The 26,812-nt window shown below is 42.9% G+C and overlaps 1 protein-coding gene across 6 annotated transcripts in view; it reads right to left on the bottom strand.

Moving 5' to 3' along the window:
- The window catches only part of RNF216 (ring finger protein 216), a 143,128-nt gene that overhangs the window by 81,516 nt on the left and 34,800 nt on the right, over positions 1-26,812 (bottom strand). For all 6 annotated transcript variants that reach the window (XM_045075145.1, XM_045075146.1, XM_004775008.3 and 3 more), the window contains 8 exons: positions 22,374-22,476; positions 20,876-21,040; positions 13,169-13,283; positions 9,113-9,252; positions 7,324-7,374; positions 6,249-6,386; positions 3,736-3,884; positions 2,922-3,000 (listed from right to left, as the gene is read on the bottom strand). In XM_045075145.1, coding sequence (XP_044931080.1) covers positions 2,922-3,000; positions 3,736-3,884; positions 6,249-6,386; positions 7,324-7,374; positions 9,113-9,252; positions 13,169-13,283; positions 20,876-21,040; positions 22,374-22,476 — 940 coding nt within the window. The remainder of the gene's footprint in view (positions 1-2,921; positions 3,001-3,735; positions 3,885-6,248; positions 6,387-7,323; positions 7,375-9,112; positions 9,253-13,168; positions 13,284-20,875; positions 21,041-22,373; positions 22,477-26,812) is intronic.

Here is a 26,812-nt window from a genome sequence, read left to right as displayed (position 1 = left end):
CTGGCTTATTTTCAGGAGCTTATAAATCTCTTTTATAAATCTTTTATAAATATTTATAAATCTCTGGTGTCTGCCTACAGTACTGCAGGACTGCTATAAGCAGTCCACCTTCTTTTTGTTCTTAGCAGCCCCCAGTTATCTACAGCATGGTGGGTCTCATCAGTGCTGAGGCGGGCAAGAGAAACCAGTCCCTTCAAAAACCTCTTCCCCCAAGAAGCTAGAACGCTGGGTGCATGCTCCACTCTTCCCTTCTTCAAAGGAGAAGCTGCCAAACCATATCAACCGCTGTCTCTGTCTGAACCGTGGGTCCTCCGGGGCAGCAGCGAGCCTCCCAGCTCTAGTGTTCCCGGCATCTGGGGTCTGCCGGGTCCTGTCAGTGCAGTGAGTCAGGTGAGACAATAACCAGCCCTTTAGGCAGTACTCCCAAAGTCAGAACACCGGACCTATGCTTCAACTCTTACCCTCCTTAGGCAGAAGCAAGGAGTTGGGGATTTTCTCCAATTCTTTCCACACTAAACTGAGGGGAAGGGCAGTGGTGAGCAAGTGTATGTCAGCTTAAAATGTTGCCTTTGGGGGCACCTGGCACCTCAGTCAGTAGAACATGTGACCCTTGAATCTCTGGGTCTTGAGTTCAAGCCCCATGTTGGGTATAGAACTTACTTAAATAAGTAAATAAATAAAATGCTGCCTTTGTTCTCAGCAATCTCCAACCTGGTGCCCCACCCTGTCAATGCTTAGTGTCAGGAAAGACCAAAGCCAGCCCCTTGGGTAGCTGCTCAAGAAGTCGGAATGCTAGATTATGTTCAAGTCTTCCCTCTCCCTCCCTCTGGGGGGAAGCTAGGATTTAGGGGTTTCCTGCATGTGCAGATGGGAGCATCTCTGGCAAGTGAGTTTCATGAATTTTCCTACAGGCTTCAAGGGAGCCAGCTTTGCAATGTCTGGAATGCAAGAGCCTCTTAATTGGTTTCTAAGTTTCTCATAAAGGGAGCTGGTCTGTGTACTATTGATCAGTGTATCTGTAGGGGGCTGGGGAATGAAGGTCTGGGGCTGCTTACTTGTTGACATCACCCCAAATCAGGTTTTTACCACTTCTTCTCCAAGTGACTGACTTCATCCACAGACATTTCACTGACCAAAAGAAGCTACATGGCCACCTCCAAGTTCAAGAAGATATGTATATCCCTTTCACGGAGAGGAAGCTGAATATTTGATGTTTCTACTTCAGACACTTTCACTGACTTCACAGGTTGATGTTCTGAAGACACTAACAGGACACTGTTTCAGACTCACATATGCCCATATGACTGCCTGTTACTGTTTCCGGAGAATACTGACCTCACCTTCTCTTTGGCCTTCCAAACTGTCTATGAGCAGTTTTATTGGGAGTCTAATCTGGAATTCTCAGAGGAAATGTAGTTCCCAGCTCCATCTTAGCAATTCCTGGAGACTCCACAGGAGGTGGCAGTGACGGGGGTCTCTGACCTGGCCTCCAGCAGCCAAGGAACTCTCCCTGGTATCTCAGTCCCCCTGTCGTCCACCCTCTGCCACCTCAGACTGGTGTTCAAGACCTGCATAACCTGGCCTCACCAGCTTGTGAGCCTTCAGGACTACTGATCTTCAGACCTACAACATTCCAGCATCTCTACTTTTCCCCCACTCTCCGCTTTGTTCCCTTCCTTGGCTATTGCCTCCCCAGGCATTCCAGTGCTGGGCGCTCGGGGGGCACACATGGCAGTCAGGGGCTCCACTTAGTTCCAAAAGCCAGATACTGTTGGGACAATTGTTACAGCAAAAGCCTTAGGGTGGGACACGTAAGTTCTAAGAATATACTCAGGTTTTACAAAGAAATGTGAATGCTGAAAACAAAAGGAATAAAATTTAGTCCATTAGTTTGGTTTCTTCCTCCTTTCCCAATGACTACTTTCATTTCTTCACTCCTGCAACAAGGCAGAGATATTATAATGTTCAACTCTGGCCATGATATTTTATTTTTTTATTTTATTTATTTATTTATTTATAAAGATTTTATTTATTTGACAGAGAGAAATCACAAGTAGACGGAGAGGCAGGCAGAGAGAGAGAGAGGGAAGCAGGCTCCCCGCTGAGCAGAGAGCCCGATGCGGGGCTCGATCCCAGGACCCTGAGATCATGACCCGAGCCGAAGGCAGCGGCTTAACCCACTGAGCCACCCAGGCGCCCCATGATATTTTCTTTTAAAGATCTTATTTATTTATTTGAGAGAGCGCATGAGCACAGGCAGGAAGGGGGCTTGAGGGAGAGAGAAGCAGATGCCCTGCTGAGCAGGGAGCCCGATGACACAGGGCTCAATCCCAGGACCCTGAGATCACAACCTGAGCCAAAGGCAGACGCTTCACCTACTGAGCCACCCAGGCACCCTGGTCATGCTATTTTAGGAAAATGACTTAAAACATACTTGTTGAGGTTGATGCTAGGCATTTAAAAACTCTTAGTGGCTTCTAAATAGCTGACACATTTGAAGATGTTCTTAGCTCACAGTGCAGTCTAGTTACAAAGAAGATTTTCAGTAGCAAGATGACTGGATGGCTTTGGCACCCAACACAATCAATTCTTATAAGAACAGTTAGTGAATAATCTACTAGATGCGACAGAAATGCCATCATGATGCCCAGGCCTTTATCCCTTCACATTTTACATCACAACATATGCCCTCACAAGAAGGCCTCCAACAGGTGACTGGAATTCCACGGTTGGCCCCTATTTCTGCAACCATGTCAACCATGATTCACTAAGTACCTAACTTCATTTGCTTTCATGAAAAGGAGAGCACACAAATCCTTCTCACAGGTCAAAAGGCAGATAACCAGCAGTTACCTGGCCATCAGTGTAGTCTGTAACATCAAAATCTAGAAAACGAATCTAGAAAAAATATGCTTCCCTACCTTCCGGCAGCGAGGATTGGGACAACTGAACCTCTTCACATCACTGTCCAACAGAGCAGGAAAGCTGCAGGAGGGGCACCTACAATCAAAACAGCAGAAGGAATATTACTCAGAATATTAAATTGATTTCATGTTCATAATAACATAGAGTTTTATTTTTTGTTGGTTTTTGTTGTTGTTCTTACTTCTTTTTTAAAGTAGAGTTTAGGGGCACCTGAGTGGCTCAGTGGGTTAAAGCCTCTGCTTTCGGCTCAGGTCATGATCCCAAGGTTCTGGGATCAAGTCCCACATTGGGCTCTCTGCTCAGCAGGGAGCCTGCTTCCTCCTCTCTCTGCCTGCCTCTCTGCCTACTTGTGATCTCTGACTGTCAAATAAATAAATAAAATCTTTAATAAAATAAAATAAAATAAACACATAAAATAAAATAAAACACAGACTGAGGCTCTCCTTTGTGCTGGCTCTTACCAGGAAATGCAGGTGCCATTTTGGGTCCTGCCTCAGTGCAAACCGCTCAATCAACATAGAGCCCTAACTCTGTGAGAACTTCTTGCCCATGTCACCCTTCCTCCATCCTCCAACCCAATGTGTAATGACTGTACCTATAAGCCAAGTGATTAAGAGGTACCAAGGAATGTGAGTAAAAATGTGAAATGTGGATTTTCCCATTAATAAAATTATCCCCTTATTCTTCAGAAGACCAGAAGACCTGGAAAATCCAGCTTTGTTAGAGATTGTCACTGTCTAATGAAAGTGTTCAGGCAGTCTTCATAATGGAGAATGAGACAGACGACACTCTCCAATTCTGAGAACTCACCTGACAAGCTCATCGGCGTAAGCTGCAGCAACTTCTTCTTCGGCTTTCCGCTCGTAGTATTTATACAGGATGGTCTGGGGAAGCACCTTCTCCAGCTCACTGGTTGGGAACGAACATGTGCAACTGCCTTCCATGCAGCTGAGTTCTGACTGGAATTATAAGGGCAGGAGGCAAAAAAAAAAAAAAAAAAAAAAAAAGGTAAAATTAAATTAAAAAAGAAAGAAGGAAAGAAAAAAAACTCAACCAAATTTTTAGAAAAACAAGTGTCTCAGGGGTTTAATGCATCCCTCAACAGGAAGCAGACAAACAGTGGTTAAGAAAGAGGCCATGCTCAAAACAAGGAAACCATGATAAAACCCCACAAAGTCCATCTATGATAAAGCACCAGAGCGCTTCTATCAGTCCGAACCACAGCAAGATGCAGAGCAACAAGGAAGGAAGGTCTGAAAAGGTGGTTTTTGTGAGAAGTGAGTTGATTTTCTCCAGAGACTCTAAAAAGGCTGGATGTCTAGATCTCAAGGAAGGCAGAAGGCGAGTGATAGAAGAGGGGACAGGAACACAGACTAAAACCAAGGGGATTGTTTAAGAAGCCTCTATCTTGATCCTAACCCCATCAGATAGAGTCAAGGGACTAACTCTTCCAAGAAAAAGGAAGACAGCCTCCAAGACAGCTGCCCCAGTGGGCGCTGGCCGTCATCTTCAAAAGCCATCAGCAGATGTCCTTCCCAAGCCACATCAGTCTCACTTCCTCTTCTGCCTCTCTCATCCATTTTTAAGGATGCTTGTGATTACATTGGGCCACCTAGATAATCCAGGATACTCTCCCCGTTTCAAGGCTACCCGACTAGCAACCTTAATTAATTCTCCTCTGTCATGTAAGGTAACTAACCACAGGTTCTGGGATGAGGATGGGGACATCTCTGGGGGACAATTATTCTGCTCATAATGGTTACTCCAATCTTCACTAAAACTGCAACTGACTTTAGAATAACTGATGTTGAATGATTACTGGTCAGTTATTTATGAAGAGTAATTCTGGTTTTTAGCATTCTTTTTTTCCTTCTTTTTTTTTTTTTTTTTAAGATTTTATTTATTTATCAGAGAGAGAGAGAGCGAGCGAGCACAGGCAGACAGAATGGCAGGCAGAGGCAGAGGGAGAAGCAGGCTCCCTGGTGAGCAAGGAGCCCAATGTGGGACTCGATCCCAGGACGCTGGGATCATGACCTGAGCCGAAGGCAGCTGCTTAACCAACTGAGCCACCCAGACATCCCGGTTTTTAGCATTCATTTTTTAAAAATTATTTATTATTATTTTTTAAAGATTTTATTTATTTACTTGACAGAGAGAGATCACAAGTAGGCAGAGAGAGAGAGGAGGAAGCAGGCTCCCCACTGAGCAGAGAGCCTGATACGGGGCTCGATCCCAGGACTCTGAGATCACGACCTGAGCCGAAGGCAGCGGCTTAACCCACTGAGCCACCCAGGCGCCCCGGTTTTTAGCATTCTTTAAGACAAAACAAAACACCGGCTTGGGTCGTGGTCTCAGGGTCCTGGGATTGAGTCCCGCATCGGGCTCTCTGCTCAGCGGGGAGCCTGCTTCCCTCTCTCTCTCTGCCTGCCTCTCCATCTACTTGTGATTTCTCTCTGTCAAATAAATACATAAAAAAAAAAAAAAAAATCTTAAAAAAAAAAACAACCCCCCCTACCTTTTTGTATTATATTATGCTGGTATCAATAGACACTAACTTCAGACAGAGAAATATGATCTTCGACAGTTACTTTTTTAAAAGCTTTTAGTTCTTTTTTGGTCTATTTTTAAAGTTCACTTATTTACTTTTAAGTAGTCCCTACACTCAACGTAGGGCTTGAACTCATGACCCCCAAATGAAGAGTCACATGCTATTCTGACTGAACCAGCCAGGCATCCCAATAGTTATTCATTTAACTACAACTATAAAATCCTTCAAAAATTTTGTGTACAAAAAGCCCAACAATGCATTCTCATTCAAACAGCTGTAAGGATCTCATTTTTATTACAAAAAGGTTCGATAAGGGGGGGCTCCTGGGTGGCTCAATGGGTTAAGCCTCTGCCTTTGGCTCAGGTCATGACCTCAGGGTCCTGGGATCGAGCCCCACGTCGGGCTCTCTGCTCAGCAGAGAGCCTGCTTCCTCCTCTCTCTGCCTGCCTCTCTGCCTACTTGTGATCTCTGTCAAATACATAAATAAAATCTTAAAAAAAAAAGATTCAATGAGTGAAGAAGTTGTGGTGCTCCTGGAGTAGGCATGGGGGCACAGAGGAACAGTGCCATTCCAAGAAGAAATCTGCTCTGCTTTACAACCAACAGAATCACACTAGCCAGGCATTGTCTAGGAATCACACACTTACCAGCATGTCTCAAAAGCTCTACCTCACCCCAGAAAGGGCAATTCCACGAGGCATTTACACTCGTCTATAGATGTCTCAGACTCTGTAAACATTTCCTGTGTGTGCGGACATATTCCGTTGAATCTTACCTTTCCAGATCCAAAGACTGCTTCTTGGGCGTATCTGATGAGACATTCTTTGCAGAACAAGTGAGCATCCGCACACTGAGTGAGCTCCTCGAATGGAAACTCCCCGTAGCAGCAGCGGCACTCAATCAGCTGGCCGTCCTGTGGGCCGTCGGAGACACATGAGATGCTAAGCACCGAAGCAGAGGAGCAGCTAGATTTCATATTCCCCCATTTCCAAACACATGCTGAGGTCAGAAGTCACCTCTAGAAGCCCTAAGACAACGAAGAGCTGTTTTCGGCTCTGTAAATCTAGCTTGAGGTGCTAGTACAAATACCAATACATAACTAAAGACAGTGAGAATTTTCATGGGTTTTTATTCTTTGGAGTCATCCTTTGTATAAAGTGATTTTATCATGAGCTCTATGGTGTCAGCAGAACTATCACATCTATACTCAGATGGTAATAGGACTGAGAGTCAGGAAGTGGCATAAAGGATGTCATCCCAAAAAGGCTCTGATGTTGGACTTTGTTCTCCCTGTTAGAAAACAGGTGTGTAAGGGGGTTGTGTCTCAACCCACACTGTATCTCACTAGACTACAAAGCCAGCTAGAGCAGCAACCCCCCGTACTGTGAACACCAGCAAACCTGCTCTTCCCACTGGCAGAGCCAGACCCAGCCCCCAGGCCATCCCCACCTAGAAAAGGCTGCAAGGTAAGGATGGCAGAGCATGGAGAAGAGCCACTTGGTCCTGAGGTTAAACACGACATCTTTTCCTTCTAACTTTTTGAGAACAGAATTCTGAATTTTCCTCTAAAAGTCTATTTGATGGATTCTAGGAAATGCTTTTTGATTTTTTTTTTTTTTTTTTTTTTTTTAAGAGCGACAACTATGTCGTCATCTGTGCTTCAATTCTGATCCAGTCTGGGATCAGGAGCACCCATGATGGTTCAAGCATCCACAGTAAGTTGGCTAAACCATAAGCCCAGCAGATGAACAGGGAGTCAAACGGACACCAATTTGCCACCAGGAAATGTGATAAAGGAAACAGGTCATGTAAATACCCAGAATAAGTGAATTAGTGCAATTTCAAACTACCTTTTGATACTGCTCTTCATTCATCTGGAGGGCAAGCAAAAAGTCTTCATGCTGAAGAATAAAAGTAATACAAGCAGATACAAAGTTACCAAAGTTAACACAAACATTTAGCATTTATTTCCATGGACGTAAAAGAACTCAATTATGAATAATGATCTCTTCAGTTACAGTTTAGTAGTTTAAAAAGCTACCTCAGAGTAAATTTAAAATCCATGAGAAAGCTAAATATAAAACAGGAAACCAAGCAAATACTAGAAAATATAAGAGAAGCTTTCTTGAATCTCACTCAAACCGCAGAAGGAATAAGTGAAAAGTATATAGAAACACTTTTGAATAGCAAAGAATAGCACAAGCAAACAATAAACCAAACGGTAAAAAACAAGTTTAACAACATCTTTTGTCGGTGAGGCGGGTGACCCGTGCACTGCTGCACACTGCTCAGAATGCAAACCAATGCAAGCGCTATGGACGAGACCTGGCACTATGTAACACATTACCTACATATTTAGGTACTTTGATTCACCTGAGGCACTTCTAGGGATGTATCCCAAAGATACTAGGGGGCAGAAGTAGGAAATACGGGATGCTCAGGGTTATTCACCATGGCACTATTTCTAATAGCAAAAACAATGGAACCACCCTGGACGTCCATCAAGGAGAATAACCAAATCCACACCGCTACTGCAAACAATGGCACACAAAGCAGTTTTATTTTAATTTTTATTTTTTTAAAGATTTTTATTTATTGATTTGACAGAGAGAGAGAGAAAGCACAAAAGCAGGGGGAGCTGCAGACAGGAGAGGGAGAAACAGGCTCCCTGCTGAGCAGGGAGCCCAATCCAGGACTCGATCCCAGGACCCTGGGATCATGGCCTGAGTTGAAGGCAGCAGTTTAACCGACTGAGCTACCCAGGCATCCCTTATTACTTATTTTTTTGAAAGCAAGCGAGTGAGCGCACACGCACACACATGCAGTGAGGGGAAGGAGGGAGAGGAGACAGTTTCAAGCAGGGCCCATGCCCAGTGCAGAGGGGGAGGCGGGGCTCACACTCAAGACCTGAGATCACAGTGTGAGACAGGCTTAAGGGACTGAGCTACCCAGGCGCCCCTCATCAAAGGCATTTTTAGGTAACATGGACTTCTTTTTTAGATTATTTTTCTTTTTAATTTGACAGAGATCACAAGTAGGCGAGAGGCAGGCAGAGAGAAAAGAGAGAGCAGGCTCCTTGCTGAGCAGAGAGCCTGATGTGGGGCTCGATTCCAGGACCCTGAGATCATTACCCAAGCCGAAGGCAGAGGCTTAACCCACTGAGCCACCCAGGTGCCCCTCACAGACTTCTTTTTTAAACGTTGAGTGCAGGGGCGCCTGGGTAGCTCAGTGGGTTAAATACGTATTAATACGTAGTAAACACATAGTAAATACGTAGTAAACCACCAGTATATCTACCATCAGTGTATCTATCAGGTCGCCCTGCACACTTGACAGTTTATTTGGAAGAACTGAAGAGCTTCGTAGGCTCTCTCTCTGGTTGTTCTCCATTACTAAAGGCTGAGGGAGGTGAAATACACATGCTCACCAAGCTCCAAATTAAATTCTTAACATGCATCTAATTTATAAAATGGTGACCTTTAGTCAATATCCTTACAAAACCCAGTTTTTTTTTTTAAGTTTATTAGTTTATTTAAACCAATTGCTTCAAAGACAACAGAAATCTTCAAGGATAGTTTTATACTAAGCCCTAAGAGCAAACCAGAATGTCAGAAACACAACCCAAACCCATCCTCCTACCTCTGCCATTTCTTTGATTTTCTGCTCATAGAACTCCTGCTCTTGCTGCACAGCCGGAAGAAGGGCACGTCGGTCGTAGGACCTACAATGTCGCCGCTTATTTTCCAGAAAGAACATCCTCTTTTCTATTTTTATGTCACCTAGGAGGCATATGACAATGCAAAATCATGCAGACAACTGTTGTGAGGAATCCAGGGTGTCCCTTCCAGGCTCCTGTGGCTCAGTCCCCCACGTATCCCCCAACAGTACATTTCTGACTCCAATAATGTAGTCTATGTTCAGGAAAATTCAGCCCCTTACCATTCCCTAACTTATCATGCATATATTTTGACTTTCATTTTCTTCTTTCTTGTTACGCTCCAAATGGAAGGTCCCTCCTATCCTGGCAGTATGGCACCGTGTGAATATACCACATAGCATTATTCATTCTACTAAAGACAGCTGGGTTTACAGTTCTGGGTTACTGTGAACAGGGCTGTTGAATGTGTCTGCAATTCAGCAGAGCACACATAAGGGAGTGGGAACGCTGGATCAGAGATAGGCATATTCACAGCGTCAGAAAATAGTGCCAGGTTTCCAAAGCAGTTGTGTCAATTTACACGCTCCCTCCACTGGCAGTGTGTCATACCATGTCCCTATCACCTGTAACTGGCAGTTTGTAATCGTAGCCATTCTGGTAAGGCAACATGTGTCTGATGAATGTTTTTTTAAACTTTTTACTTTGAAAACCTTCATTACAGAAAAGCTGGAAGAGCAGCACCTAAATCTACAATAAGTAACAAATATTTAGAGTAAAAGATAACAGAATGATAAATATCAGACAACGCTACTGGCCTATTCAGCTTTTTTATTTCTGTGCATTTGGTAATTTATGTTTTCTAGAAAACTGTCTGTTCTACCCAGATAATCTACTCACTCTCTAAAGTCTCTTCTTCATAGTCTCTTCCTTTTGGCTTTCTCAAGATTTACTCTATTAGGTTCCTGACACTTCACCCACTTACTCTCTTCAAAAATTTTGGCTAGTCCAGTACCTTGCCTTTCCATAAGAATTCTAGGATAAACTTTCCTATAGCCACCAGAAAGTTTTGCTGGGAACTATGAATCAATTTGGGGAGGACTGACATCCTTACAATGCTGGATTTTCCTGTCCATGATCACAAAACAGGTCTCCACTGACATCTACCTTTGGTTTCTTTCTTCAGTGTTTTCCAGTTTTTTGTTTTTTTAAATCACAAGTCTTATACATGTTTTGTTAGCTTTAAACCAAACATTAAATAATGGGAGAGGCAGTAATTTTAAATAGTATTGTACTGCGATTTCCACATGCTGATTACCAGTATGTAGAAATATCAGTTTTTCCAGATTGACCTTGTACCTTGCAATGACACTGAACTTATTTAATGATTGTGGAAGATGTATTTTTGGTAGATTCCTTGGAGTTTCGTCATTGGCTATAACTTCCAATTCATGTTGAACAGCAGTAAACAGATGGCATCCTTCCCCCACTACTGACTAAGGGGAAAAGGATTCACCATTAAATATAACATTAGCTTTAGATTTTCTTAAAGATGTTATCAAGTTGAAGAAGCTCTTCTCAAGTTCCTAATTTCCTGAGTTTTAATCATGATTAGGTGTTAAATACTGTTAAATGACTTTTCTGTATCATTTAACATGGTCATGAAATTTTCCTTCTTTAACCTGTTAATATGGTGGATTATACTGACTGCTTTTCAAAATACTAAATGAGCCTTATACCCCTGGAATACACCTGACTTAGTCATGGCACATAATCCTCTTATATATCGCTAATTCCTATTTGCTGGTATTTTGTTAAAGGTTTTTGCATGCCTATTCATGAGGGATATTGGTCTATAGTTTTCTGTGCTGTCTTTGTTGGCTTTTGTTATCTGGGTTAATACTGACTGCATAAAATGAATTGGAAAGTGCTTCCTACTCTTTTATTTTCTAGAAGCTACTATGCAGAACTAGTATTAATTCTTCTAAACTTTTTTTTTTTTTTTAAAGATTTTATTTATTTATTTGACAGACAGTGATCACAAGCAGGCAGAGAAGCAGGCAGAGAAAGAGGAGGAAGCAGGCTCCCTGTTGAGCAGAGAGCCCGATGTGGGGCTAGATCCCCGGACCCTGGGATCACGACCTGAGCCAAAGGCAGAGGCTTTAGCCCACTGAGCCACCCAGGTGTCCAATTCTTCTAAACTTTTTTAGAAGACTTTTCCAGTGAAACCAAATGAGGCTGGAGATTTCTTTTTTGGGAGACTTAAAATTATTAATTCAGTTTCCTTGAGAGCTACAGGGCTATCTAAATTATCTATTTAAATATGGGTAAGTCTTGATATTTTGTTTTTTGAGGAACTGGTCCATTTCATTTAAGCTGCCAGATTCATGGGTGTAAAGTTGTTCACAGTATTCTGCATTGGCTGTTTGTAGGGTCTATGGTGAGAGGCCCTGTAAGGGGTGAAAAATCCTGATACTGGTAATTTGTGTCTTTTTTCTTGGTCAGTTTTGAGAGATAGTATGTTGCATTTTTTATTGATGTTCAGTTTAGATCCAGATTCTACCCAGACTCTTCATGAGAATACGGTCTACTGGTCAGTTCATGAAACCATTGAAAGGACTGTGGAGGGAGAATCCTGACTCCCTCTTTGAGCCAAGCAACATGTAACCCAAACGGTGGTGCTTGGATGGAAAAATGGCCGAAGAGGTGAAAAATTAGATTCCTGGAGCAAATGGAGGACTCTGAGATGATCTATACTTGTAAACTGCTGTCAAGGAAGGTTAAATGTATCTGTTAGCTGTTAATATTAATGCTGAGAGTTTTCTCCACACAGCAGACTCATCTGGAGTACCCTGCCCACCCAGACTTTCAAAGATTCTGACAAGCTAGAGGAGACACACAGAGAAAGGCACTCAGAAAGACAAAGGAGCAACAGACAGATTCCAAGTCTTTTCAGAGACAAGAACTACATCCATGGCACGAAATTTTGGGAAGGTACATTTTGACCTGATAGAAAAGAATTTTCTAAAAGATAGAGGTGACCAACAAGGGAGTGAACCATTTTGCAAAGTGGTACTTTCTATTCTCTATCACTGACAGAAACAAATATGGAACAGCTATGTATTTGGGATGCCGAGTCTAAACCGGATAAATTTAGATGAATGAAGAACCACCTACACACTGCCCTCACTTTCCCGTTCTCTGGCAGACCTGTAAGAGCTGCTGCACCACAGACTAGCTTGGGGACCTCAGGAGTCAGAGCCCAGGGGTTTCATTTTAGATCCTGAGGAGCTCAGAACCCCCAGAACTTTCTAACTCCACAGTTAGCTCAGAGATTTTCCATTTAGATCTGAAATCAAGTTACATAACTAAGTACTGATTTAAGAGAAAGACACATAAGAGAAAACAAAAGGAAAATATTACTGTTTATGACACAATCTATAGAAGTGACAGACAGTGGGCTATTTTCTCAGACACAAGCAACTCATATCAGATTTGATGTATAATTTAACACGTTTACCCTGGGGGTGGGGATTAGACCCAAGGTAACATCTCTGGAAGGGCTCTCGGCAGTTACGTCATCAATAACACAATGTTCAGCACACTAGTGGCTGTTTAGGAGCTGCTGGTTTCTCCTGTGCAGAAGCCACTCCCTCAGGTGCACAAGTGGTCCCTCTGCAGGGAGCAGTCAATCTCTGGCCTAGGTAATTTTCCTAAAGATAAAGCTAATTCTTATCAAACCTTCAAGATCAGCCTCCCACTCCCCCCAGTTTGAGAGTGTCCCCACTTTCCCACACGTGAGTTCTTTGCCACTGTACACGATGTTCCAGTCACAGTGTACCCTAGGCAGAAAGAAGGAGGGTGGCAACCACAGCCCTTCTTAAACATATGGCTGCGTCACCAGAGAAGGCCATGCAGCCAGTCCTTGGGCTAGCCTGGCAGGGTGGCTATACCACCGCAGTCTTTATGGGCTGTGTGGGAAGCAGAGGGCTCCACAGAGCTGCTTCACACAGTTGGCAAAATTCAGGGTTGGCTATTACCTTGTTCAAACTTGAAATCTATGTAAGAGTACTGATTCATTTCTTTTCTCTTTTTTCTTTTTCCACTGGTTTCTGGTGATAGCTCCTGCCATTTTTTAATGGCATCAGAAAAGGCCTGAAAATTGAGAAAAAGAAAAGTTACTGCTGTACATGGGACACAAGAATATGGGAAACCCAGGCAACCCTGGGAAACCCAGGCAACCCCGGCAACCCCAAATCTCATTCTGACTCTCAGTTTCAGCTAGCTCTCCTGCACAGCTTACCAGAAACAGGCTGCAGCAAAATGAACAGGGAGTGTTTTCATTATTTTCACTTTCTGACTTTCACAAACTGCTGCAAGGGCAGAACCAAAGCTTACTGACAAAGCAACATAAGAAAACAGCAAGTGGGCAAGCTGTCTCGGCTGTGTGCAGGGTGGGCCACTTAACAGATGGCTGGCGAGTCACACTCTACAGGCATACCCTAAATGGCACACCTCTGGCCAACACTCTCTTGTCCACTTTCCACCAACACTGCCATATTCCTTGTGGCTTCACCTGTGTCCCCTCTCTGTACAGCACACTGGAGGGCAAAAGTTTTATGCCAGTGATAATTCCTTTCCTTCTGAGCTTCCCTCTTTTAAAAATCTTTCCACCTGACATTTCAATATGCTCAAGTCTTTGCCACCTTAAAAAAAAGGGAGGGTGTACCTGGGTGGCTAAGTCATTAAGCATTTGCCTTAAGCTCAGGTCATGATCGCAGGGTCCTGGGATCGAACCCAGCATCGGGCTTCCTGCTCAGCGGGAAGCCTGTTTCTCCCTCTCCCACTCTCCCTGCTTGTGTTCCCTCTTTTGCTGTCTCTGTCAAATAAATAAATAAATATATATATATTTTAAAGATTTTATTTATTTATTTGACAGACAGAGATCACAAGTAGGCAGAGAGGCAGGCAGAGAGAGAGAGGAGAAAGCAGGCTCCCCGCTGAGCAGAGAGCCCGATGCGGGGCTCGATTCCAGGACCCTGGGATCATGACCCGAGCCGAAGGCAGAGGCTTTAACCCACTGAGCCATCCAGGCGCCCCAATAAATAAAAAATCTTAAAAACAAAACAAAACAAAACACAAATCCCTCCTCCCTGGCCTCCTTCCCTTTTCAGGTACCAGCGACAACACCCGACCTGGAACTGCCCGAAGAGGCCACCTGCCCATGTTTGCTCATCTCACCCTGCGTGCATTTCCCAGCTCCCTCTGGTCAGGCACCGAAGCCCATCTTTCCATTAGCTCATCTCCTTGGTAACAGGAGGCAAACTCCAGCCCCTATGCTTTAGTCCTCATCTCACCTGGCCTCTCGGCAGTACTGGTAACACGGACTGCTCCCCGCGCCTGGCCTCCTGCCTCCTCTGCCCACTCCTCGCCACCCTCCCTCTGCTTGGTCTTCACACGTTTGGAGGCCTCCAGACAGCCTCGGCTCTCTCCCTGTGCCTACCTCATCCAGGCTGGGGAGGTCACCCTGCAAGTGCCAATGACCCTCATGATCCCACCTCTTCTGGCCATTCAAGCACCCAAATGAATTCTCTCTACTTGGATGTCTCACAAGCTTCACTCAACAGGCTGGCAACTCAATGCTTCCAAGGCTGAATTAATGACCCTTTCCCTCCAACTTAGCTCTTCTACAGTATTCCCTCATTCCAGGAAAGGACACTCCCAAACCCCACTTACTGAACTCCTACTTAGACAATACTCAGGTCTGTGGTTGAATGTCTCCTGCTCAGGGAGGCCTTCCTGGAGCCTCTCCGTCCACCCTAGGTCCTCGGGCTACACTCTTTCTGAGTACCTTTTTTCTTTGAAATGCTGATAATAGTAATGATACACTTATTTGATTCTGTTTCATGTCAGCCCCTCCGCTGGAGGATGGGCTTCTGGAGGCCACAGAAGGTGACCAAAGCCCAGGGTATAACCTTGGCAACCTGTGGGGTTTGCATTTCATACTCTCAGTGAATAACAAAAGGTTACAGGGATATCTATGTGTTACAGGAATGTTGCCAGTAAGTCACATTCTGAATGTTTATCTTAGGAAAACAGCTGTGTCCCCCGCTGATAAAATGAAAGCAAAAGAAAACAAGTGTTGGGGTGCCTGGGTGGCTCAGTGGGTTAAGGCCTCTGCCTTTGGCTCGGGTCGTGATCCCAGGGTCCTGGGATTGAGCCCCACATCGGGCTCTCTGCTCTGCAGGGAGCCTGCTTCCTCCTCTCTCTCTGCCTACTTGTGATTTTTCTGTCAAATAAATAAAATCTTTAAAAAAAGAAAAGAAAAAGAAAACAAGTGTTTTAGCTACAGAAGAGGGACAGATCATCTTTGCACCCTCATCTACCTTCTATCCCCTCCTTCCCAAAGTTCTTAAGTTTGGGAACAGCAAGGGAATCGCCATGGGCTTACACACCTCTGGGAATGAAGCATCCTGTGTGGGTGTGGCCACCCCTCAGGTCATGGGATTCTCACAACAACCCTCTGAGGGAGGGCTTCTTTCACAGCAGAGGGAAGCGAGGCTTACGAGAAGGACACTGCCCCAGTCAAATTAATTAAAGCTAGAATATGAACTCAGGCCAGTCGCAGCACTAAGGCTCCTTCCTCTCTCTGACATCGCCTTGCCCTCACGGAGCGGTTCAGGAAACCCACCAAGGGCTGGCTGACAGAAGAAGCCATCCTACTACTTCTCCATCTCCCTGATCCTCCCTATATCTGTTCCCACAAACACTTAGGTACCAGTCTTAAAGTGACATGTTTGTACTCCACGGCAAGACCACTAATTTCTATCAGTTTTACTGAGAGGTAAACACTCCATCCTTGAACCAGGGCTATCTTCTAAAAGCAGGACAGGTTAAAATAACTTAAATTTACAAATGAGGTGATTAAAGGGTAGATGTCATTTATAAGTAACGAATGAAATGGGAATGTGAACTCAGTTCAGAACTTTTACCTGGTAGCCCACTGGGTCTTCAACCACACCACCCTCTTGTCTGGAGGTGAAATGAGGTCATTACCTTGGTCCCATTTAAACACTATTTCTAGTTAGAAGGAAAAAAAGTCCATACTGGCCCTTGTCAGGAAAACTGTATCTTAAAACAAATGAGGCTGACCAAGTAAAGGAGACTCCAAAATCTTAGTTCAGTAGTTACGACAACCACCCCTTATCTTAATATTAACTAAAGATCTAGTTAAATAGACCAAATACAATTATAATCAGAGTTCTTCCCTTTCAAGAACTGCTAGTTATAAATTCATACCTACTTGCTCAAAGGCACGTGGTTACTTCTTTTTTTTTGGCCTCTGCACATAAGATTTCTCTAGTGAAAACAACTTTCCCTTAAGACTTTGTTCAAATGACATCCACCCTTTCTTTCCTAGTGTTCTCATGTACATTTATTCACTCTTTTGTAACACTCATCACACTGCTTTAATTTTCTTTTCCCTTTAATCTTCTCAAATAGACTGAAAGCTCTTTGGAAGGAAGCTAATCTGTATTCTACAGATGCCATTGTTTTCAGGGTCTGGCTGATAACTATCAAAAAGTACTCAAAAAAAACCGACCAGGAGGAACACAGGAACAACAGATATCGAAGATAATTTTTCCTTTTTCACTTATCTGGTATTTCTCCCTCCAGCTTGCTCACATTCACAAATCAAATCCCCACTCAAGGTACTGGTTCTGAGAACCAAGGATATAGTTTGCTAAGATTCTTAGGATATCTTGACAATGGCCAAAATTCCTTTAAGGCATGACCTAGAAATACTACAATGGGCATCTGATGAAATTAAAGCTGAGAAGAGGCACAGACTCCTTTGTGGAGCCTGGTGAGGGTCAGGTCCAAAAATGCAGACACTGTCACCTATAAGGAGACTGAGGTGATCATTAAAGTACACAGGAGAGAAATCTGGGGAGTCTGGGAAGCGGAGACCCTCAGAATGAGCACATGTCAGAGGAACAGAATTTAAGGGGTGAAGAAGTTAAAGAGAGAACACTGTCCACTAGTATTAAGCTCCACAAGGGGAGGGGCCTTGCACTGTTCACCGTGACTCTCCCAGGGCATGGCCCATAGTAGGCACTCAATGTGCTGTCTGAATGAAAGAGACAGTTGAATCTGTGGCAGGATTACTGAAGAGAAACTTGGTGGAGAAATAATTTTCAACCAGGGAACTATAAGCCAAGTGTGAGTGTGTAAACCAAGACAGAAAAAGCAGTCAGGATCTAGAACACAGAGGATCAAACTTTGTCCAAAGGCAAAGGGCACTCCCAAGTGGAAAGGTATACACAGGCATGGAGAAGGAAGGGAAAAAAACAAACTGAGTGTTGATGGACAGGTTTGACAACAGGCAAACTGTGATGAGAACAGTGTTTTAGACTTGTCAGCTACAGCATCAAAAAACAAAGCAACAAAAACAAGAAAAAGTAAATGAAAAGACGGGGGAAACCAATGTTAACTCCAAGAAAGACAGAAAATTCAAGAAAGGAGACATTATCATAGTACCTTACTTGCCCCAGCAGTGAATACTTCCACAGTCATAATAATAAAACTTTAAAAACAGATTTAAAAAAAAACTGTATATTGAAAAGGTAGTGTGTATGGGTGTGTAAGATCCAGAGCCCCATCTACCTTAAGAGAACTAAAGTAATTTCTGAAACTAATCAAGGATAAGCCTGTGTTCATAAATGTAGAGGTAAGTACTAGGAAAAAAAAACAGATTAAGAGTAGAGTTATGTCTGGAAAACAGAGGAAGAGGGTGAAGAAGGGGGCTTCAGCCTGTGGTTTAAAAAATTATAAATAAGCATTTTGGCACTAACTGATTTTTAAATTTATGGCCATAAATTACTTTCATGAAAATCAAAGTCCTTAGAATACCACCAAGCCGGTGGTATAGGAAGACTCTGCCCCCAGTGCGTGTGTGGTTGCAGATATGTTAGCTCAGCTCTTCGTGAATGTGTCCTATGCATAGGTTTCTTGGAGACCACAGTGCAGCTGCAGTAATGTTTCCTCTGGTTGTTAGCTCTGTAGGGACCAAAGTGCTCCCCAAAATAAATAACTTCTAACTGGACAGAACAGAACATTATTAAAACTCATGGCAGGAGCTCCTTGTTAAAATGAATGTTGATACCACCAGCTGGCAACAAACCAGAGCAGGTCCTCAGGTCACAGGCCCCTCTAGAGTGAATTCAGCACCATGAACCTAAGGAGTCTTGTAATATTACTCTAAGGACTGACTCTTAAGATCACACTGAAGGTGGGCTACTGGGAAATTTCTAAATGCAGAGGCTTGACAACTGTTCCTCAGTACATGAAAGGAAGTGCAAAAGAAGGGAACTTATCACTGAAACCTCATACACACGAAGCACTGTGCTGGGCTCACTCTACACTGTATCCCATCTAATTCTCCTACAAGCCATGTAAAACATCCACTATTGGGACGCCTGGGTGGCTCAGTCGGTTAAGCTGCTACCTTCGGCTCGGGTCATGATCCCGGAGTCCTGGGATCGAGTGCCGCATCGGGCTCCTTGCTTGGCAGGATGCCTGCTTCTCTTTCTGCCTCTGCCTGCCACTCTGCCTACTTGTGCTCTCTCTGACAAATTAAAAATAAATAAATAAATAAATAAATAATCAATCCACTATTTACCAAGAGAACTGAAGCCCGGTACGTTCAAGACACAGGCTCAAAGTCGAAGACCCAACTGGCAGAAATAGAATTAAAATTCAAGGGGGGGGACAGAAATTAAACCCGAGTTTGATCAAGATTTTAGATCTAACTATCAAGTTATAAGAAATACAGTACACCAAAGAACCAGTTAATGATGCCACAGGGTACAGTCAGCAAAATCTAGACTGTCAAAACCTGGAAGATAAACTGATTTTTTTCAATAAATGAGCAGCAAGAAAAAGTAAAGAGGGAAGGATTAAGAGATTAAGAGATTTAAGTAACCTATCAACCAACCGCAAGAAAGACTTTTACTTGGAACTCAATATGACCAAAGGTTTTTGACAGATCCAGAGAAGTTTGAACAAAATGAGTGGGTATCTAATAACATCACTTTTTAAGGTGTGATACTGGTATTCTGTTTTTCAAAAAAGAATCCATCTTTTAAAGGTTAACACTGAAATAGTTACGGATTTAAAGAAAATGAAACAATTCTTGGAGTTTGCTACAAAACAGTCAGGGAGGGAGGAAGTGGGTCCACATGGGACGAAAAACCAGGCAGGAGCTGAGAGTTACTGAAGCTGAGTGATGGGTAAGCAGGGCTCATTACAGTACAATTTCTAATTTTACGTGTGTTTGATGTTTATAACACAAAAGGAAAAAATCCAGGGAAATGTGATGGTCTCCAGTAAACATGCATATATATATATATATATATATATCAGGAGACTAAGCTATCATCATGTCTGGGGAGTGGCACAGGGAAGATGTGCTGTGGCCATAATTAGAAAACATCTCTGGGTGTGCTTCCCACGCCCAGTCCACAAGAGCATCACTGTCCACAGGGCAGAACCCCTGGGCGTGATCTGCATACAGCAGGGAGAAATTCTAACTAAATGCAACAGGTTTTAGCTTCTGCCAAATAGTACTGCCCCTTAAACAGCCCACTTTCATTCAAACAGCCCACCCCAACACCATTTTAAAATGCTGTAAATTTTCCAACTACTCACCAAAACAAGCAGACACCATTAAAAAAAAAAAGGACCAGAAACAAAGAAAGGGGTAAAGAAGATGTAAGTAAGAGGTGAACCACAAAATCCTACCAACTTCCCACCCAAATAATGAGAGGGCTGTGGGATGACCAGGGAGAAGCATCTGCTAGTCAAATTTCTTTTACTGGTCCCAGGACAGTAGCAGGAACATTGCTAATAGGACCAACCCACCCTCCAGGCCACAGAAGCCACCTCTTGCTACTGCCCTTTCCCTTTTAATCTGGGCTCCCTGGGAGCTCGGCAAAGCTGTTGGGAACCTCTGGAGCAATAAAGATGCTAGGAAGGCCTCAAGCTGGTTTGGTTTTTTTGTTTTTTTTTTTGGGCGAGGGGGAGGGAGCTCATTCATTTTTCAGTGACAACACAGCATTCCCTATTTGGCATGAGGAATGAGATTCAGAAATAGAAGGCACTAACTGTGTTCCCCTCACAGTAATTTTCCTAAGATTAACCTACAATTAGACGGGTTTGTTGACAACTGCCTGGATCTTCTTGGCCATATAAGGGGGAAGGGGCCTAGACTTGGGGTGAGGCCACATTCATCAGGAGACCTGCTCCCAGCTGGAGAGGAAAGCAAGGAGGGGCATTGGAACACACTTTTCATTCCTAGTCATCTTGCCGTCCACAGTAACATTCATTACCCGTCATGTCTTCATGGGCCAACCAGAACTTTCCCTGCTGCTTTTCTGAAACTTTTTTTTAAAAGTAGGCTCCATGCCCAAGGTGGAACTCACAGTTGTGAGTTCAAGAGTCACATACTCTACTGACTGAGCCAGCCAGGTGCCCTCAGAACTTCCCTTCTTCTAAACTATGATTTCTTTTCATCCAGTTCCTCCTGATCAGTAAATACCTCTGTCTATTTATCTTCACCCTGACAAACTCCTTAGTGCTTTGCCATCATAAATCATCCCAATTTCCACAAGCTGAACTCTTCGTTCTGTTATCACAGGAAGAAGCAGTCAAGAGGTGTGACCCCACCAGAAGACCAAGCACAGCACCTTTCGGGTGATTGCATAGTGTCCTTTGAGCTCATGCAGGGCCCACTTGATGTCCTGACTGCTGAGCATTTTGAAGTCGGCCATCAGGAGGTCAGCAGCCTGGATGAAGCAGCGCTGGTCGAGAGGAACCAACTGAGAGTAATCAAAGAAGTCTATCTCAGGCGACTGGAACGAGAAGGCAGGGGGTGGGGGGCATGACATTAGGAAGCCAGATAATGCATTTCCCACCAAGGGGCATCACTTTAAGAACTGCTTATTACGAAACAGAATCATCTCACTTGTATTCATGATTACTCCACAGAGGGTACCAGTCCTGTACAGAAATGAAGGAACTGGTGGTTCGACTAGTAAAAAATTATAGCTACGGATTTGAAACGGAGCCTTCAGCCAGCTTCTGTCCACAAAATGTTCAGAAAAAACTAGCATTTTTCCTGCTATAGAATACATAAAAGAGACTGTCAAAAAACAGTATGGGGAGCAGAATGATCAAGCAGCCATGTAGCAGTTCTGATCTACACTTTCCTTCACCACTTGACACACTAAATGCTAGTTAGGATTGCAATAAAAGTGATGATTAAGATTTAAAAAGAAATCAGGGGCACCTGGGTGGCTCAGCTGGTTAAGCATCTGCCTTTGGCTCAGGTCATGCTCCTGGGGTTCTGGGATCGAGTCCCATATCAGTGGGGCAGGGGGAAGGTCCCCTGCTCAGCGGGGACTCTGCTTCTCCCTTTGCCTCTCCACCCACTTGTGCTCGCTCTCTCTTTCCCTCTCTCAGATAAATAAAATCTTAAAAAAAAAAAGATTAGAAAAATCAAACTTTTTAATACAGATTTGGTTATACAGGTGCATGCATTATATGTAGGTCATACATCAAAAGAAAAACTATAACAGATATTGAACTCTAGGTGATGAAATGCACGCTGAAGTATGTAGGTATGGGGCAGTGTGTTGATTTCCTTGTGATTTATGTATCACAAGAATGTATCATAATGAAATCTAAGAGAATTATATAAGAAATACAAAAAAAATGCACTGATGGGACAGAGGAATGGGTTTGTGACGTAGTGGATATAATAAAATGTTAACTTCTAATAGTACTGCTGGTAGATACACACGTGATGAGTGTAAAATTCTTCTGGCTTTATGTTTGAAAATTTTCATAATAAAATATTGAAAAAACAACAACCACTACCAAAATGATACAAAGAATCCTGGCCAATTCTTGTTTCATCTTAAAAACTTGCTTTGTAAGACTAAAGATATGGAAGGTTTGTTTTTTTGTGGGAAGAGATGCTGAAGTTACAACAAAAGAAGTTAAACACAGAATCCAAAGCGACTCAGGTTGGGAAAACCCATTGAAGGGGTATGTGTATTCTGAAATCCTATTTTCCTGGCTGGTCTTTAAAAAATGTGTTCCAATAAGGCATTTTCTTACCACAAAGATGAAAAAAGCAGAGGGCTTTGAGGCAGACTGCAAAACAAAGAGCACAACACTTGCCTTTGTCTCATCTTGGCTGGCAAGCAGGCTGCTACTGGGATTGATAATGACTCGGTCTTCTCTCTTTGGATAGTCTGGATTTTCCAGAAGAAAATTACAAAGTCTGCAAAAATAAATCACGTTATTTTCACAATACTTCCAAATCTCACACCTGCCACTGATTTAAATACAATGTTTGAAAAATAATGTGCCTCGTCATACACTATGACTGGTCTATTAAATTGTTTGCAGATCCGAAAAATGAAACAAATAGACAAAAAACAGATATACTTAATTCCTATTTTTACTTCTAGTTTTAAAAAGCAATAAACATACTAATTAATGCACACTTCCCTGTTTGTCAGGTGTCAATGTCATGAAGTCACTGAAATTCTTACTGGTTGAACTGTATGGAGCTGGGAAATTTAGATGAAAAGTATCTATGGTCCTTGAGAAAATTGTAACAGACAAGGGGTGGGAAAATGTATTCACATTTGCAATTAAAAACAGTTTGTTCCACTCTGGAAAACAGTATGGAAAAAGTTTAAAATAGAGCTACCGTATGACCCAGGAATTGCACTACTGGGTATTTACCCAAAAGATAAAATGTAGTGATCTGAAGGGGCACCTGCACCCCAATGTTTGTAGCAGCAATTTCCACAATAGCCCAACTGTGACAAGAGCCCAGATGTCCATCGACAGATGAATGGATAAAGAACATGTGGTAAATATAATAACATGTGGTAAATATAATAAACACACATACACACACCAGCATACTACTCAGTCATCAAAAAAAAAAAAAAAAAGAGAGAAATCTTGCCATTTGCAAGGATGTGGCTGGAACTAGATATTATGCTTACCAAAATAAGTCAATCAGAGAAAGATAATTGTATGATCTCACTGACATGTGGAATTTAAGAAACAAAAACAGAGGCTCATAGGGGAAGAGAGGAAAAAATAAAACAAGATGGAATCAGAGAGGGAGACAAACTATAAGTGACTCTTGATCATAGGAAATAAACAGGGTTGCTGGAGGGGAGAGGGGTTGGGGTAATTAAGGAGGGCATCTGGCGTAATGAGCACTGGGTATTATGTAAGACTGATGAATCTTCTGTTAATTCATTAATACTTTTTGTAACCCTCTGGTCGTATCGGTCCCCATGAAGAATTTCAGTGACATTCAGTTGGCCCAGCTGCAAGGAACAGACCATGTCTGCTTAAGAACAGACTCTCTTCACTCCAAACTCATAGCTTTGTCCCTTTATCACTATTATGAAACACGTTTAAAGGTAAGGATACAGAGTAACATAACACATGCTGATATATCACTGTCCAGACTGAACAAATATTAACCAGCGAGGTCCCTCACCCTGTGACAACCAAATACAACAACATACTGAGCTCTTGGGATGACTCCACAGAGACGAGGACAGGCTGGGGGGTGAGGTGTAGCTCTCGTGCTTCAGTAGCAGGAAAGCTTCTCAGTGCAAAGGGTCACGGGGATTCCCCACTCCACCTCTCTCCCTTTCCTTGCTCCTGCAGGTTCTTAGAATGACTCCACCCCAGGATTCTTGAATCCCTTCTTCCCAGGTCTCTCCTGTCCAGTGCCAACAGTAGAGCCTTTAACAGGAGGACAGGAAGAGGAGAGAAAAAGCACTCCCCTCCAGCTCCTCTTCTCCCCCAGAGGGGAGAAGTGGGAACAGAGTGTGTGGGGGGACTTCTTCATCAGCCCCTTCTGCAGGTTATACAGACCTCTATAGGCTGACCTGAGAATTAGTCACCACCAAGAATCTAGTGTCCATGGGGAAAGGCCTCAAGGTCGAAATAACTCTGTTCACATGCACATCTGGACAAACTACAACCCAGATGTGGAGCGCCTTCTTCATTTCAAACATGCCTGTTTATAATGTTCTGGTTAAGTGCGGCTACCACATCCCATTCCAGATATCAGGAACTTGGGGGAAGATAAAAAGGTCACTCAGTGAAGAACCTTCTTTAACAGCACAGCTATCATGGGTGCAGCCAGTGGCATCTACATGGGGCGCATGGCAGATGATCTGCTAGAGTACTAGCAGAAAGAAAGTATTATAACTCCTATTTTTAAAAAACTCATCCTTTACAATTTTCTACTTGGAAGTATTTTTCTAAAGCACATGATACAGAATTACAGCATATGACACAGAAGTAAAATAGTAGGTGTAGTTTCTAGAAAACAAAACAAAAGCCAACCATGTATTAGGGGTTCTTCTCTGACCATTCATTTCGTATTTTCAGTATTAAGAAGATCACACCCAGAAACACTGCAAGAGAAGGAATTCCACATGGCAGAAATCAGAGGTCTGCGTTCGGTTACTTACGTAAGTTTTAATCTCAAGTTAAACTTGTTTATGATGCAATATATTTTTAAGTAATCTGTACACCTGACATGGGGCTCAAACTCATGATCCCAAGGTCAAGAGTCAGAGGTCCTTTACTGATTGAGACAGAGGCCCCTGGAGGCTCTCTCTCTCTTTTTTTTTTTTTAACGATTTAAAAAAAAATTTTTTTTAAAATTAATTTGTTTGACAGAGATCACAAGTAGGCAGAGAGGCAGGCAGAGAGAGAGGAGGAAGCAGGCTCCTTGCTGAGCAGAGAGTCCAATGCATCGGGGCTTGATCCCAGGACCGTGGGGTCATGACCTGAGCTGAAGGCAGAAGCTTTAACCCACTGAGCCACCCAAGCGCCCCCTTTTTAAAGATTTTATTTATTTGACAGACAGAGATCACAAGTAGGTAGAGAGGTAGGCAGGGAAAGAGATGGAAGCAGGCTCCCGGCTGAGCAGAGAGCCTGATGTGGGACTCGATCCCATGACCCTGAGATCATGACCTGAGCCAAAGGCAGAGGCTTAACCCACTGAGCCACCCAGGTGCCCTGGAGGCTCTCATTCTGAACTGTCAAAGTCATTTGTATTTTAACACCTTTACCCTTACCAAAAGAACTTTCCTGAAGGTTAAATGATATTCAGTGGCACAGGTAATTAAATACAAAGTTTCTTTTTTGTAGAAATGTAACTATAACCCAAGACATCAATATTTACAGCCTGGGGCCAAGGCAGTGGGAGGCTTGTCAGTACTCAAATCTCCCCACCCATGTATATTATTTCATACCTGATCTGACCTGACAAGCTGAAGGGTCTCAAGAAAGCACTGCTACTAAATGAGCCAGGCTAGTATTCTAAGCTTTTATTCCTTAGATAGTTGCTGCTGCCTCGATCTAATTTAAGATTCATTACATGTGAGTGAAAAGTCTTAGTAATCAGCTCAAAGAGATTACCATCACAGGAGGTTGGTTCTCTGGTGAATAAATCCCTCGTGCTAAAATGACCAGATGGTTATGTCTATAGGTGATTTAAAGATTGCACATAAAGTAACCGAGAGTGTCAGCCACCCACAATGCCAGCTTGCTCAACTCTGCTTTGTGCCTCCTTTTGGGTCTGTATTAACAATATTTAGCTTAGCTGTTGTGAGAATTAACACCTTAGGTCCCAAGAGCCCAGGGATAAAAGTCATGTACAATTACCGCACAGTCCCCTTTCTTTGAATTTCACAAGTATTTTTATATGTTTAAGAATGAATATTTGAGGGGGGCCTGGGTGGCTCAGTGGGTTAAGCCTCTGTCTTCAGCTCAAGTCATGGATCTCAGGGTCCTGGGGTGGAACCCGGCATTGGGCTCTCTCCCAACCTCCCCCACCGTCTGCCTCTCTGCCTACTTGTGATTTCTCTCTCTGTGTGAAATAAAAGCTTTAAAAAAAAAAAAAGAATGAATATTTGCATCTGAGTGATGTGAAAGGCATAGAATCAGTAAGTCCCTAGAATGAGACTCAGGAGGTAAGAGAACAAACTGTCACAGAATCTGTCAATTTCACAGAAATTGCAAAAGTTGAAAAATAATACATTCACATTTGTAGAATGAGAGGGAAACATTAAAGTATACTAAATTTCTAAAGGGTCACTTTAATATTTACTATAAATTATTAAAAAATACTTAAACTTGGCATTTCCTATTCAAATCCGTATTCTACATTCTTCAGTATATCCTACAGTATTAGCTACATGTGCTGGGTTTATACTTAATCATTTATGTTTTCCAAATGGAACAAAACCAGTATTGCATTTCCTAATCGGGAAAACATGAACAACAGCAAAAGAATTCAGTGAGAAAAGGTGCAAACAATTCACATAGGAGAGAAATACAATTAGTAAACAAATACATGAAAAATCCCATGCAGCCCCCATTATCAAAGAAATAAACAGTAAGCTCCCTTATGCCTAGTTAACACCACCATTATGCATCATCACTGAGACATTACTAAAGCAATTCACGTACAGCTCCAACAGCAACATAAAGTGGTATGACTCCACTGGAAATCTATGGGGAAATATGTTTCAGTGACCATGAATTTGTTTATAATGTCCAAC

The sequence above is a fragment of the Mustela putorius genome, unplaced genomic scaffold (assembly GCF_011764305.1).
Source record: "Mustela putorius furo isolate JIRA1106 unplaced genomic scaffold, ASM1176430v1.1 tig00000139_pilon_pilon_pilon, whole genome shotgun sequence".
Taxonomy (NCBI): Eukaryota; Metazoa; Chordata; class Mammalia; order Carnivora; family Mustelidae; genus Mustela; species Mustela putorius.
This window is presented reverse-complemented; position numbering and strand designations above follow the sequence as displayed.